This window comes from Dendrobium catenatum, unplaced genomic scaffold (assembly GCF_001605985.2).
Source record: "Dendrobium catenatum unplaced genomic scaffold, ASM160598v2 original_scaffold_208658, whole genome shotgun sequence".
NCBI lineage: Eukaryota > Viridiplantae > Streptophyta > Magnoliopsida > Asparagales > Orchidaceae > Dendrobium > Dendrobium catenatum.
The window spans coordinates 98,009-114,193 of NW_021527071.1; the positions used below are offsets into that span (position 1 = coordinate 98,009).

Below are 16,185 nucleotides of genomic sequence, written 5' to 3' on the forward strand. Positions count from 1 at the left end.
TATAATTAAAGTTTTTTATATTTAATCGAACTCGAATTGAGCTTTTTATCGAGCTTGTTCATGAACATCAACTGATGTTGTTCGCGAACATAAACGAGCTGAACACATTAGTGTTCAAGCTTGTTTATTTAAGAATCGAGTATTTAAAATATTGTTCAAGTTTGTTTGTTAGTTAATTAAACGATCACGAACGAGCTTTAATCGAACCGAACAACAAGTAGTTCGTCGAACGTTTGGTTCGCTTGCAGCCCTACTTGGCCGTGATCACTGTCACGTGCTTGCCGCCTCGAAAATAGGCTTGCCCGCACGCACTCTTCGTCTCAACCGCACACACTCATTCCCTTGCATGTAGTCTTACCAGTTGGCCCAACTCTCATCCCCTTTCACCCGCACACTCTCGCGCCTACACCCGCACACACTCGCGCTGAATTGCTGGTTAGCGGGTTGGGTTAAGTCAACCCATGTTAGGGTGGGTCTGTCCGTATTTAAATTTCTGACCCTTTTGCTAATTGGGATGGATTTGAGTCAACTCAACTGAAGTCGGACCAAATTTTAATTGGATCAAAATTCGACTCGAAAAAACATTTTGACACCCAGTTACCAAAAAAAAAAAAAAATCCGAAACGTATGCTTTATTGCTTTATCGTTCTCCAGACTTCTCCTTCACAATCTACTCCCGGAGACTGCTGCGTTCAAAACAGGTATTTAATGTTCCCCGTCTCCATGTTCTCAATTCAAGTTTCTAGCAACCTTCAAACCCTTTCCCACTTCTCTTGAAACCGGAAGCTCTAAATCCCTAAGATTCGTCGATCTGATATGGGTTTAATTTTTTTTTTTCTTTTAATCATTAGCCATCGCGCGAGTTTACTATTCTGCATTTCTTCTCCCTACTTATTCTTTATTTTTCAAATTAGCCAATTGTCGCAATTTGTTTAGAATCCGATGCAAAAATAAACTTGATAAGTTGTTGTGGACCTGTAATTAGGAAGGATGCATTTCTCCATTGTTGTGCTTTCTTCGTACCCTAAACCGGTATTAATGAAAAATATATTTCTTTTCTCTTTCATATTTGAAGTTATTTGATGCAAGGGAAACGAGCATTAAAAAAAAAGGATAATTTGTTTTAGTCAGTATGTCTGAACCTGAAGGAAGCGGAGCCAGAAAAAATTCGAGTGAAATATTTTGGCCAAATATTTGGGATGGTTAGTTAGCGGAGAATTGTGGTATAGAGCTTGCAGTGCTTCGAAGTAGTAACTATTATTTATTTATTTATTTTTTATACTGAACAATATTAACTATCTCTAGGGGTTTCGCTTAAAAACCCTTCATCATCAAGTTTACCACCCTTTCCACCAGCCTCTGATTTAATTGAAAAGGGAGGTATATAAGTTATGGAGTTTCCTTTTAATTCCTTTTTGCATTTCTTTTATTTAGTAACCAAACATGTGAAAGTGAAGAAAATTTTATGTGAGCGTAGGTATTTTGTTTAATATTGTTCAGTATTGTATTTTGACATTGCAAATTTTAAATTTAACTTGTTAAATTTTCTTGAGTTGTGTTCACAACAACAATAACAACAACGACAACATCAAGCCTTTGTCCCACTACGTGGGATCGGCTACATGAATCCTTTTTTGTCACTGTGTCATGTTAAAAGTCAAATTCTCATTTAAAACTAATAAAGAAAGATTATTTCTAATATTTTATAACCAAGCCTTTTTAGGTCTATCTCTACCTTTCTTAACATAAGTCAAATCTAATACCTCAACTTTCCTAATCGGGTCATCGGAAGGCCTCCGATTAATGCGACCAAACCATCTAAGGCGACTCTCTCTAATCTTATCTTCCACTGGAGCTACTCCAACTTTTTCACGTATATGCTCATTTCGTATCCTATCTCTAAGGGTAAAGCCATTCATCCACCTAAGCATCCTCATCTTTGCAACACTTAACTTAGTATTATGCTTCTCTTTTAATGACCAACATTCGGCACCATAAAGCATTGCATGTTTCACCACCATCTTATAGATTTTTTTCTTAAGTTTGAGGGGGACTTTTCTATCGCACAAAAAGCCCGTCGCATTCCTCCACTTCAACCATCAAACTTGAATTCTATTGATAATATCCCAATCTATTTCACCATCACGCTGAACAATAGATCCAAGATATTTAAAACGTGTACTCTTATTAATGACTTGATCGCACAAAGTTACAATCCCCTCACTAGGTCTATTGCTACTAAAATTATACTCCATATATTCAGTTTTAGATCTACTCAAGGGAAAACCTTTAGACTCTAAGGTTGACATCCATAATTCAAGTTTACCTTCATCTCTCTCTCTAGTCTTACTGTCTTATCAACAAGAAGGATATTATCAGCAAAAAGCATACACAAAGGTACATCCTCTTGCAAATGTCTAGTGAGAACATCCACGACTAAAAAAAAGATATGGGCTTAAGGCTGATCCTTGATGTAATCCAACTAAAATAGGAAAATACTTGCTCAAACCACCTTATGTTTGAACACAAGTAATAACTCCTGTATACATATCTTTAGTGATTTGAATATAAGCGTTATTAACTTCTTTCTTTTCAAGAACTCTCCATAGCACTTCTCTTGAGCTATGTTCACAAAAAAAAAAAAAAGAAAGTGACAGTCAGTTTTAATTTCTTGTTTTATCCTCTTATTTTGCTCAAACCTTTCATGCTCATTTGCTCTTTAAGTTTCCCTCTTCAACTCATTCACATTCAACATGCCCAGTAGTATGCATGGTTTTAATTTGAGAAATTGGGGGAGAAGAAATATGTTTGGAAAGATAGTTTATATTTATAGGTACATTGAAAATGACACGACTTGAAATTCTATCGTGACTCAATGTTGAGAGTTGAAACTGTATAGTATGATGTAGATTTCTCTGTGTGGATCATAAAAACTAGTTGAGATAGGCTAAATATGCATGGGAAAGTAAATATATATGGGAAGAAGTTAGGAACAAGTGTGAGATGAGACCATTATAATGCATGATTACTAAGGTGATAAGGTCCCTATAGTCTCTTGATTCAGCTCAAATTGCCACATGATGTAGACTCAAGGTGTAAACTTGAGATGTTGATTATTGCTATCATTAATTATAAGTGAGGTAGTCATACTCCATTCTTGTCTAAACTACTCAGATGAACGTGTACTTAATGTTTGTTGCATGGGATGATTTGGTCATCGCTAATTTTAATGTGGGTGGTTTGAATGATGCACTTGATCTCTAGATTATTTTTGTAGAGGGTGAGCCTATACTATAGTTGTAATAACTCTGTTTTTATCTTTAGACTGGAAAAAACCAATTCAATTTTTACTTTTCCCCAATCTGGTTCCTAACATTGTTGCCTTAGGCTACTCGCTCTTTAAGTTACGGGAATCGAGTGCGAGAGAAGTTGAGAGACGAGTTGCAAGAGCGAGAGGGAGGGAGAGTGATAGGAAGTGCTTGTATTCACAAGCAACCTATCCAAAATATGCGAACCAACAGCAGCCAAATGGCTGTCCACAGCAGGAAAACAGCAGATTTCTGCTGTTTACAGCAGAAAAACAGCACTTGTTCGGGAAAATACGAGAGAAAACTCAAGAAAAGACTTGTATTCCACTTAGACGATGAATAAAAGAGCAAGATACAATTGATCCTCAATTCGAGAGGAGGATCGATCTCTCCCAAATCTCTAGACGCCGCTAGAGCCCAAAGAAACCTAAATCTAAGAGATCTCAAATTTCAGCCAAATTCAAAATGCTCAAACCCTAGGAAAATCTACTATTTAATGCATACAAATCAAAAGGAAATCCCTAAACAGTCCCTACATTCAAATTCCCCTCTTAATTTCCCCAAAAAAGCTTCCTATTCAGCTCCCGCAAGGCGTGCGGTGCGCGCGGCCTCCGCCCAGGCGAACAAATCGCCTGTTTCGCCTGGACCGGTCTAACAGAGAGCTTGCAAGGAGAGGCAACGATTCATTTTGTGGGTGGGAAATCGAAGGCGTGGTGATCAACGTCGGCATCCTATGGCACGAGACGTGCCAACAAAAGAGAGCAGTGGCCATGGTTGGCTGCTTCATGGTTTGGTGGCTTTCCTTATACGACGCTGGCAAGGTCGATGAAGAGGAAGTTGATGGAGACATAAAGCTAATCAACCATTGACACTTTCTTCTCCTATTTTTTATTTCTTACACCACTATTATCTCCTTTCTTCAAAGATTAGAAGCTTGAAAGAGGTTGTTGTTTGATAGCTTGCAAGGAAGAGAAAGAGTAAATTAATGTTTGAAAAGGAAACCACAACAATTTCTTGATAGGTTGTCCTTCTTCCTCTTCTTCATTTAGATGAGGTAGAAACCCTAACCAAAATATATTTCCTCATTAATGATGCATGCAAAATTATGTTATTAGTTTTATTGTAATATGAATGCTATATTTATTTTTTTGTTTTATTTATGCTACCCTATGATGGAAGGCAATCAATGATCATGAGTAGGTAGTGCTTTGGACATGTATTTCTTTGTGTGTGCTAGCTACTTTGGTGCCTTGGCTCTTGGGCTAATTTGGGCTTTTCGGTTTGGGCTTGTTTGTCCCGGGTTAGCTTCCCCTTTTGGTGAGCTGCTGTGTTCTTCTTCTAAAATCAGCTCATTATTATTTCATTCAGCTGCCTTTTCAGCTCTTAATTGGGTGTCATGGTTCTTCCCCCCCTCTCTGTTGGCCTTTCGGTTTCTCCGCCTGGCTCCTGTCCCGTGGTTGTTGTTCCTGTTCCCCGTGGTTGCCCTTTCCTGTCCCCCGTGTGGTCCTTTTGGCTGCTGTTCCAGGCGTTGCCTGTTGGTCTTTTGGCTCCCCTTTTTTGGTTGGTTCGGCTTGAGGTGATTGAGACTGTTTGGCTACCTCTTTTCACCTATAAATATGTGATGTTTTTGAGGCATTTGGAAGTGGTTGTTTCATGAGCAAAGTTCTCTAAAAACTGAGGGTTTCTTCTTGGGAAAGCTTGCGAGCTTGTTCCATTTCTCTTCTCCTCTCTTTGATTTCGTCTTGGACTTCTTACCTACTTCTCTTCATAAGTTTCCACTCCACTTGTATCTTTCTTCTCAAGTTATTGGAGGTGTTGGTTGGCCGGTTTGGTAGCATTTGCCGGAGGAGATTTGTGACCCAAGTAGCTGTGGTGGACCCTTGGGTTGCAGTTATTTAATGCTTTAAGTTGTAATGCCTTGAATTTATGATTAATTTAAATTCATTTGAATTAAAGATTTATTTTTAGGATCACAACATGGATTGAGAAGAGCAGTACATGACTGAAAAGCTGGGCTACTTGTGGTCTATGACATAAGTGAATTTTGACTGAGTAAAAGATAAACGTACACCTCCTTGTTAAAGGTGTACTCCTTGATACTTATGAGCATGCTTTAATTGCTGATAAAATATGATAGAATATGCTTATTTATTCGCATTAACCCCAAGTGTTCATCTTGACATGATTTTGATGCTTAGCTTCATGTTATTTTGTTGCATAAACTCTTAGAAGTTAATTAGCTTGCATTCTCTTAATTGCTGAGAATGATTATTGCTCATACAAATTATGAATTATGTATTATATATATTACTGAGCTTAATTAAGTTATAACCTCTTTAAAAAGTTATTACTGCAATATGATATATATATTAGATATGCTTGTATGTATGATGCATGCAATGTTGGAATTTAACCCTTTGAATATTGGCTAGTTGGACCGACGAGTCATCAGAGTAACGACTCTATAGGAAATCGTTGGATTTCCTTGGAATTGGTGTGTAACTTTCCCGACAGGGCATGGTAGACGTGTGTGTGTGTGGGTGCCTGTGCGTGTGCATGGGTGCGTGTGCGTGGGTGTGTGTGCGTGTGTGCGTGCGCGTGCGTGCGTGCGTGCGTGTGAGATAAATGCAATGATTATTGGTTGACACAAATAATTCTTTATGATTTTTGTTGTGTAAGAAGCTTTAGCGAATTGAATTATAGATTCAAAAGTCTCATATCTTATGCATTGTTTGAAGCTATTGTAGTCCCATGTCTATTTTTCACTTATATCCCTCTTTTTGCTCATATTTATGCCTATGCCTTGGCATTTATGTTTTACTTGGTGAGATTTCACCTACTGAGTTTGTTTCTTGTAAACTCACACTTATTACTTCATGATTTCAGGTTGCTAGTTGTGCAGCTTCTAGGGCAACTTCTAGGTTCTTCCATTAGGCTCCTCCTTGATAGATATTTAAGATTAAAGTTATTTAATTGATTTAATTGTATAATTGAATTTCAATTATATTGACGAATATTTATTATGTGTTTGGATTTAGATGCTCTGATGATTTATTGGTAGACATAAATTATTGAAGTAATGTATTTCCACTTATTTGAAATTATTTTATAAATTTGTTTTGCTCGCACCCTTTCAGTTGTTCTTTTGATTATCTTCTAGGCCCACTGGCGGGGTGTGACAATAGTATTAATTAAGTTGTTTCTACTTTATAGTGTAAGTTGGAGGTCCCAGGTTCGAGCCATGTAAATAACCTATTTGCAAATATATGAGTAAGATTTTGTATTTCAACCCCTTCCCAAACTTTACCTTGGTGGGAGATCTATGTGCCTGTTATATTTCTTTTTAATTTTAAATTAAGTGGTTTTAATTATCTTTGTTCTATTTTACAAAAAAAATATGGATGTTGATTAGGATATAACTTCTAAAGTCAATGATAGGTGATTAAAATTGAGCAGTACTTTTTGAGCTTATGCTATAATAGTACCATGGAGACAAATGAAGATTTTATAAAGATGTGATTGGACTTAATGTTGTATGATTTTGACTGTAGGGCTACAAGAAGTTAGTGATAGTTAAGTGGATTGTCTAGATGTAAAAAGAGATCGACCTAAGGTAACATAAAATGAAGTTATGGAAAAAGATTTCCCCAAAAATATTTTACACCTCAAACATCAATCAATACAAATGAATAAAAAATGAGGATTCATAATGACAACCCTAAATGGTTGTGATAGGTCTAATGATGAGAACGATGCCACACTATAGGTGACGTCAATTTATTCTTCCATGAATTTCTCATTCTTGTTTTGGTTGCTTGTCAGTTGGGTGTCCCTTCTTACTTGCATTTAGGGTGGGGCATGTACTAGGTGCTAGTGTTAGTTAGATGATTTCTCTGTTGTTTGCTTATTTCTTGCTAAACGGTTCCTTTTTTTCTTTTTATTCTTCATTTCTGTAAACTTTGCTTCAACTCCACTATCTTGAATGACATGGGATGCTTTCTTTACTGTGTGGATTTCATTATTTATATATTTTTATTTCTATTATTACATTTTTGGGTTTGTTCTCCCCTTGACAAGGGGTTCTAATATAGTTTCTGTATTTTGTTCTTTTGTAATGTCTGCTTTTTGGCATTTAATTTGCGAATTCCTTAAGAGCAAATATTGTACCTTCCTTGTTGACTCTGCCATTTTCTTGCGCTTAAGTTGTTTTTCAGGAATATGCCTTAGAGTTCTGTTAGCACTTTTATGATGGGCGGTGTAACAGATAAGGTCCACAATTATTTTGATGGTGATCAATCGATGAGAGGTTGGTTCATCAATTGCTTGTAAAACCACTTGATTTGCTACTAATTGTTTTTGCTTATGTTTGCTTCGTTTAAATAGAAGGACCTCTCATCATATGGTTGGATGCAAATCATGGTTATACTTATAGTTATCTACTTTTTTTTTTTTTAAACCAACACAGACTCTTGCAGCTGTATTTTTGAAGAAGAGAACATGCCCGCCCTACCTTTCACTCCAAATCCCGCAGCAGCATAGAACCAAAGTATTTATTCCATAGAATAATTGGGTTGGTCGAACTGAATTTATAATGTACTCTAATAATAGGTTAAAACAGATGACCAATTGCACTTAGCGCTTGATTAGAAAATTATGTGTAATAACTTTACATTAGCATATTACTTCAACTTCTTATTCCAGTCATTCTTTTATTTGTATCGAGTTGTTTTAAGTACTTCTCTTCTTTGGGTAACTTGAGTGAGGTCTTTTTTGAACATCGCTACGGAGGTTTTTGCTCTAATTTCTTTAACGTATTAACTGTATTTCTAAGATTATGAAAGTTAAGAATGTTTCCTTTCAGTTGTGATATGCTTTACTCTTTTTGTAACAGGAATTTTGTCCGAGCAAAAGAAAAGTGCAAGCAAGCATGGCTTTTGGAGATGCTTGGTATGTACATATGAAAATGATGGCAGCTTATCCTCTTGCTACATTTGCGGTGTATTTAAGGACTCATTTGATGGGTGGATAAATAAAGGTGAAAATCAAGGTATTATACTTGCTTAATAGGAAATTTAGCAATACGATTCAAGCACTTGATATCTGTTAGAATTTTAATGATTGAACCGTATTATACCTTGTTGCATTTGTATTGGACACCTCAATTATTTGGTGGCTTCATAATGAGGTTATAACTTTGTCAAGTGTTTTATGCAGCACTCGGCATCTGTGAACATTCAACATCTGTAATGGCAAAAGCGCTATTTGCAGGAATGCCGCATCAGGGTACTGTAATATCCAGTCTCTCCGATGCCTTCTTAAGAAAAGATGACTTGTCCTCTGAGACTAGAAGCACAGAAAGCTTAAATAATGTTCAAGAAACATTGCCGGCTTCAATTTCTAAGCATTCTATTACTATAGGTTGGTGAAGGATTTTGGGTGTACGGTAGTTTTGTTTGTAGTTTAATCATTTTTGTGCTTATCATCATTGAATGGACATGCATAGAAGTTCATCCGAAGTAAGAAGATACCCTATATATCGATCAAGTTCTTATTGAGGAAAATTCATGAGTTGGCATCTTCATTGGGATACATAGAAAGAACCGTGTAATTTCCTGCGGAGGACATCCACTTGATCATTGCTTCATAATTTCAATTTATATTCTGTTTCCTTCACCGAAAAAAATTTGTAAACAATTTCATCTTCATTTTTGGGAAGAATGAACTGCACCATCCATTTTAGAGGACAGTAGTTGTATCATTAAAGAAATTACTTTGTGGTAAATGGTGTTGACGAAAGTGTATTTATGATAAAGATAGTATCTCTAACAAATTGTCCCTGTTGATTTAACCATTATGCTGTAAAGTAAGGGCGATCAGAATTTAATAAACCGGGTGCATAAGGGAATTTAATGCTGACGTTTATTCAATATAATTCCAAATAAATTCATTAATTTATATTTGATAACTTATATTTTCAGTTTACATAGGTTCAGAATTGAATAGCCAACTTCACCTTTTTGTTTTTTTCATTTATTTTCCTTGTGAAGAGCACCTTTGTTCATTTCTCAAGTCTGCAATCACCTTCTAATTTCTGTCTGTTGCCAAAAAAAATTTTTTTTTTCATATCACAAAATTGGGTTCTAAGGCTTACAAGCTTGCAGATGCAGTTGGATATCTTATACAAATGAACAATGCAAGTACGTTTTTTGAGTTTAGGAATATTAATCAAAATTGAATTTTAAGACTTACAAGCGTGCACGTGCAGTTGGATATTGTATCCATATGAACATTGCAAGTACATTTTTTGTCATTATGTTTATATTAACATTTTTTAAGCTTTAACGTACATTGATGCATTCATTTTTTTTGCTGTTATGTAGTTTTTGGTGGTAATTTTGATAAAATTAAGTTGTGATTAAGACATGTTAATTTGTGCAGTCCCTTTCAGGTTTGACACCTTATCGCCGGATGATATTGTTTCACTTGGAAGAAAGAAAACAAAAGGTAAGGTTTTCCTGTGGTAAAGTTGAATTTTGAGATAGACCTTTTTTGAACTTTGATTTTGTGCGATCGGGCTATGGATGATCTGCAGCTTTAATTATTTGAGATCATTTCTTAGACAGAGATGATAAGCATGTTACGATCGAAGCTTTTGTTCTACATTCTCTTACTGTAATAAGCGAGATTTTTAAAACCAGGAACTCAGCAGGTAGTCCTCGAACTTTTTTGTTTAAATGAAATGTTGGGCGAAGCCTTGTCATTAAAAAAGAGCAAGGTTACAAAATGATTACAAAGGAAAAAATAAATACAAAAGAATCATAAGAATACAAAATAAAGCAGCAAGGATAAACAATAAGGATTAAGGAAGAAATAGAGCACAATTGATAAGGTTTGGAAGTAAATTGGATCTCCTCCATAAACTTGTTGATTTTTAGCAGTGTCTTGCCAGTAGCATTTTGAATTCAAATATATAAGAGATTCTCATTCAGCTTGATCGAACCTCGGATCAATAATGAAGCCGAATATGAAGTTTTAATAACAGGACCGGAGATTGCAATCGACATTAGAATCAGAAATCTCCAAATCTTTGATGATTCTCAACTTGTTATAAATCAAGTACTGGGAGTTTACAAAATCACCAAGTTCGATTTGGCCTGTTATCATCGGATCATCGGCGAGTTCTTGAACTTATGAAGCAAATTCCAGTTGTCAAACTAACTCAAGTTCCCAGAGGTCAAAATGGCAAAGCTGTTTCCCTGGCAAAATTAGCTAAAGAAATGACGAATATGGATGACGAATGACCTATAATAATTACGGTGCAAAATCGTCGAATCCTAGAGCCGGCATCGTTACAATTCCCGCAGGCAGAGAGAATACCAAGTTCAAGACAGCAGGATGCTACTCCGGTTGATCCTCAATCTCCCCGACCGGTTGATCTTGAATATTAACTTGAAGAACATCAAGTTCCTAATAAAAGACACAAGGCTAGTCAAGCTTCAAAGTTACGGTGGCATTGCCTAGATGTCGAAGAAGAAGATGACTAGAGGCAGCCTTTTATTGACTACTTCAGAGAAAGTAGATTACCAATTGACAAATCATTAGCTGCTCAAATCAGAAAGAGAGCGGTACGGTATGCATTTGTCAACAACACGTTGTATTGGCGTGCTTTCGATCAAATGTGGCTAAGATGCCTAGGGACTTGAGAAGCTGATAAAGTGGTTGCAGAAGTTCATGAAGGACTTTGTGGAGCACACCAATCAGGTCCCAAGATGGCGGTCAAAATTAAAAGAATGGCTAATATTGGCCAAGAATGGTTAATGATTGCATCAATCACGCTAATAGGTGCCACGAGTGTCAGATTCACGGTGATGTTATACATCAACCGCCAAATCCACTGCACCCTACAATATCATCCTGACCATTTGAATGTTGGGGTACTGATGTTATTGGGCCTATAGATCCGCCGTTATCAGCAGGACACCGCTTCATCTTAGCAGCAATCAATTATTTCCCCAAGTGGGTAGAGACAGCTCCATTCAAAGAAGTTACGTCTGAGCTTGTAATCAACTTCTTCACACATAATGTTGTCTATAGATTTGGTGTGCTGCGTCGCATAATCTCAGACAACGGTACTGCATTCAAAAGTACAAATATTTATAAGTTCGTTGATCGACATAAAATCGATTGGCGGTACTACTTCATATACTACCCAAGAGCAAATGGCTTGGCAGAAACTTTCAATAAAATACTGGTAAAATTGCTAAAGAAGATTCTCACTAAAAATAAAAGAGAGTGGCATACAAAGATGGTAGAGACGCTGTGGGCGTATCGTACAACTTACAAAACATTGACCAAAGCCACTCCTAACTCTCTAGTGTTTGGGGTTGAAGCAGTGTTGCCACTAGAAGTTGAACTGCCATCCCTTCGGGTCACCATTCAGAATGAGCTAACCAATGAACAAAATGCTCGGTTAAGAATGGAGGAGCTCGATGCACTCGATGAAGTCAGGTTGCAAGCTCAACAGAACCTGGAGATCTACCGAGCGAGAATGACAAAGTCCTTTGATCGAATGGTGCGTCTTCGATCATTTCAAGGAGAATTGGTCCTGGTGCAGAGAAGGCCAATCATTCCCCATAAAAAAATCGGTGGCAAGTTCGTATCCAACTGGAAATGACCTTTCGTCATTGAAAAGGTGTACCAGGGAGGAGCTTATCAACTAGGGGTGTCAATTCGGGTCAAACCCGGAACTGACCCGGCATTATTCGGGTCAACCCGAACCTGATCCGTTTTTAAATATAGGTCAGGTTTCTGGACCCGAATCAGACCCGATTCGGGTCCGGGTCAACCCGACCCGACACGAATGACCCGGGGTTGACCCATAATTGCTAGTTTTCGGGTCAATCTTCGATTTTCGGGTCAAAATGTGTCAAAAACGAGTCAATCTCGGATTTTCGGGTCAAATATGAGTTTTCCGTGTCACTTTCGGGTCAATTTCGGGTTGCTAGGTCAACTCGAACCCGACTCGATTTTTAAAATGGGTTGATTTGTTGAACCCGAACCCGGATTTTTCTAGGTCGGGTTCGGGTCGTGTTTTGGGTCGTGTCAAAAATTGACACCCCTATTATCAACTCATCGATCTGAATGGTCAAAGGCCCATGTTGCCGATCAATGGTCGATACATGAAGAAATACTACGCACTAAATTGCTCAGAAAATTTTATGTTTAATACACTATATTTTCGTACATGTTTATTAGCGTATACGTTTCACATTTTAAAATTCTCTTGTTTTATGAGAATGTATTTCAAAATCCCCTATCTGACAAGGGGCATTTTAAATATTTATTCGGGTCGACATCGTGCTGCGTGACGAGATCCCCAAATAAATATTTAAATTCTCAAAATTTCATATTCACTCTATTACAGGGGGCATTTTAAATATTTATTCGGGTAGACATCGCGCAGCGAGCCGAGATACCCGAATAAATATTTAAAATTATTAATTCAAATGGTCCTTTGTGCTAAAGAATACAAAGATTTTTTTTTCAAAGTATATGCATGTGATTTTTCAAAAGATTGAGACATCACATTCTCTAACAAACTAAGACTCAAAAGTCAAGAAAGAGACTTTTGTAGCCAGAAAAGTTTGAAGTCTTTCAACAGCCTGAAGCTTAAGGTTCGAATGGATGTAATAGGTCGGATCCAACAAGCCCAAATATGGCCGGATTGCTGGCAGCTCTGTCTACTCAACAAGCCATAAGAAAGGCCGTAGTAGCGGAAATCCCACTTCTCCAACCCGCCAGTAAGGACTGTAGGAAGAGCGAAGACTAATTTGACTCGACCAGTTCAAGTGATTGTAGGTTATAAAATTCTCCTAAATGACTGGAGAATCAAGGGTCCAATGGGAAGATGAGTCTCGAGCAGCCACCGAATGTTTGTAGGCTTTGAAATCTTCAACCACCAAGGAGAACTCCAAATCTGCCAACTTCAGTAAAATCAGTGTTGGGAAGCACAATTCCTATAGCTCAAGTTTAAAGTCTGAATGGGTGTAAGAGGTCGGATCCAACACACCCAAATATGGCCGGATCGCTGGCAGCTCCATCTACTCAACAAGCTATAAGAAAGGCCGTAGTAGAGGAACCCTTATTTCAGTAACCAGAGGATGAAGAGCTGTCAAATCCTAGCTCTCCTGTTATGATAAACTCAAGTGACTCAGATTAAAGTCTCTTCAAGTGGTTAAGGATCAAGATACTACCTATGTTCGGTACTATCAACTGAATCTAGAATCTGCAGATCTTTCAACAAATCCGTAAAGCACAAAGCAAGGATCGTAGAAATTCTCCTTCAATAAGTCCGTGAAGGCGCAAAGCAAAGGACCGAAGAAAGTTATCTTAAAGTTCATGAAAAGTCTTAGGCTGAACTAAGAGGATTCGTCATCAACAAGTCCGTCATGCACAAAGTTTTGGACCGATGACTTCTCGCTACCGACCTAATACAAACCTAAAGGGTTTAGGTCACCAGCATCTACTCCTTCGTCAAGCTCGCCAAAGCAAGAAGCATAGGACTGAAGGAACACAAATCTCTTGACAAATCATTATTGATAAATCAGGTAATCCTCCATCAATGTTCGCAGCACAAAGCACAGGGCATAAGAAATTAAATCTCAGGAATCAAGCCAAAGCTACAGAATGAGTTCCCTGTATGACATCTACAAATGTCTCTAAAGACTGGGGGCATTTTAAATATTTATTTGGGTCGACATCGCGTGGCATGCCGAGATCTCCAAATAAATATTTAAAATTCCATCAAAATAAAACCAGATGATGAAAGAATCTTGAGTATATGCTATCCACTAGCGTCAATCTACAAAGTGATACTCTAGGAACCCAAGTACGAAGTGCTATATTACTATCATAGAGGTCCTGGACTAAAACCAGTACATTAACCATCTATGGATACATCTAAGAGAGCAGCGAAGAAACAAAGATCTTAGTGTGACATCCAAACAAATTTTTGGATATCCACTAAATGAAACTCTTGTGTGACATCTAGAACAAATATCTAGAGATCCACATGGTCAATTAACATGCAACAAACGTGATTCACTTTGGGCGCATACCACATTTGTTGGGGGGCATTTGTTGACCTGTAACATTGAAAAAAAAATCAAATCAAATCTCACCTGCTCTGCCGAAGCCACGATCTTGGCACGACTCGTACGACGCACGTCTTCGCCCACATCACACGATCCCTCACCCTGCCTCGCTCGTCGTGAAAAGGGCGAAGGGACGAGGCCTTCGGCCTCTTGGCACGATCCCACTCTCTCTCTTCCTCGTTCTAGCTCTCACTCCTTTCCTGGTCTCTCTTCCTCCTGCATGCTTCTTCGTTTTGATCAGCTTCGGTGCTTCATAGGAGGTGTAGAGATTGCCGATATCGCTTCTTCTGCTCCCGCGTGGCTGCCCGACTTCGCTAGTTCGACGGCTTTCCCTTCCAGCCGACCGAAAGTTATGACATTTTGGTTGGGAACAACAACGGGAGCCGCAAGCTATGAGGGTAACTTCCTCCTTTCTGCGTGACTTCTCCGACACCTTCGTGGCTCGACGACTTTCTCCTTCGGTCGGGCTGGAAGTCACGACATTTCAGCGGAAGCAACGATAGGAGCTTGCTCGTGCGAAGATAACTTTCTCCTTGTTGCGCGCAACTTCGCTCCTCTGAAGACTTTCCCTACCTGCCGGATCAGAGTCAACAATAGGAGCTTGGTAGCCGTGAGGTTAACTAGCTCCCTTCCGCGCACTACCTCGGCCAAATCCCGACCGAACCAGAGGAGGGAGAGGAAGGTTGTTTATTTATTATTATATAAATTTAATTATAAATTAATAACTATTAATTAATTATAATGATAATCGTTTATAATTAGTTATTTAATTATAATTAATTATCTATGATTATAGTTAATTAATATTAATTTATAATTAGTTTAATTAATTAAAATTAATTATTTAATTATAATTAATTATTAATTATGATTATTTAGATTAATTGTTAATTATAACTAATTATCTTTCATTTTAATTAATTATTATTAATTTTAATTAATTAAATTAATCAAAATTAATTATTTTAAATAATTAAACTACTAATAATGATAAATAGTTATAATTAATTACTTAATTATAAATTAATCTTATCTTTTTAATTAATTAATTATTATTAGTTGTAATTAATTAAAGTTAATAATAATAAAAATATAAAAAAAAAGTAAAATCCTCTCTTACCTCGGCATGCGTGTTGAGCTGACAAATCGTCCATACACGCTTTTCTCTAGCGTCTGTTGGATAGGATAATCCCAGTGCCAAGGTAACGATGCGGAACCCCTCTGGTTCCAAAATCCTATTTTCGATGTTCGTGTCGAGCCGACAAACTGCTCATACATGTTTTTCTCTAGCGTGGTGGGATGGGAACCCTGTGTGTCGCCTACGACAAGACCGGGATATTCATAAGTACCCGCTCGCGGGGAAATAACTGCTCTTTTCTTATAACAGGTATCGAAGACCCATACACGCCTTTCTCTGGCGTAGTGGGGACAAAGATTTCACGGCCGCGGTGTCCTCGTACGAGGGCACCTACTGTACAAGCTTTTCTCTCGCGTGGCGGGAGGCCCAGGTTTTCCTCAGTTTTCTCCTATACAGGGGAGTCGCCGGGAGGCTGCCGAAATTTTGGGTGAATATATGAACGCACTCGGATCTGATTTGAACTCAAAAGAACAAGGACCTGGATTCAAATGAGCATGAACAATGACTTGTGGACCTTTGAACTTGATTGAGCACGAGTAGGGGACCTATGAAATGAATTTAAATGAATTCAAATCTAATTAAACTT

General features: G+C 37.7%; 1 protein-coding gene across 9 annotated transcripts in view; it reads left to right on the forward strand.

Moving 5' to 3' along the window:
* The first annotated feature begins 549 nt into the window (after nt 1-549).
* LOC110109956 (HBS1-like protein) overlaps nt 550-16,185 on the forward strand; it is a 42,878-nt gene continuing 27,242 nt past the window's right edge. Inside the window, exons 1-5 of one of the 9 annotated variants that reach the window (XM_020841190.2) lie at nt 550-701; nt 7,512-7,614; nt 8,200-8,355; nt 8,523-8,726; nt 9,747-9,812. In XM_020841190.2, coding sequence (XP_020696849.1) covers nt 7,554-7,614; nt 8,200-8,355; nt 8,523-8,726; nt 9,747-9,812 — 487 coding nt within the window. In that variant the 5' untranslated portion in view covers nt 550-701; nt 7,512-7,553. Of the gene's footprint in view, nt 702-756; nt 821-7,511; nt 7,615-8,199; nt 8,356-8,522; nt 8,727-9,746; nt 9,813-16,185 lie in introns of those variants that run through there. The other 8 variants (XM_020841194.2, XM_028692448.1, XM_028692450.1 and 5 more) reach the window with 8 other exon arrangements.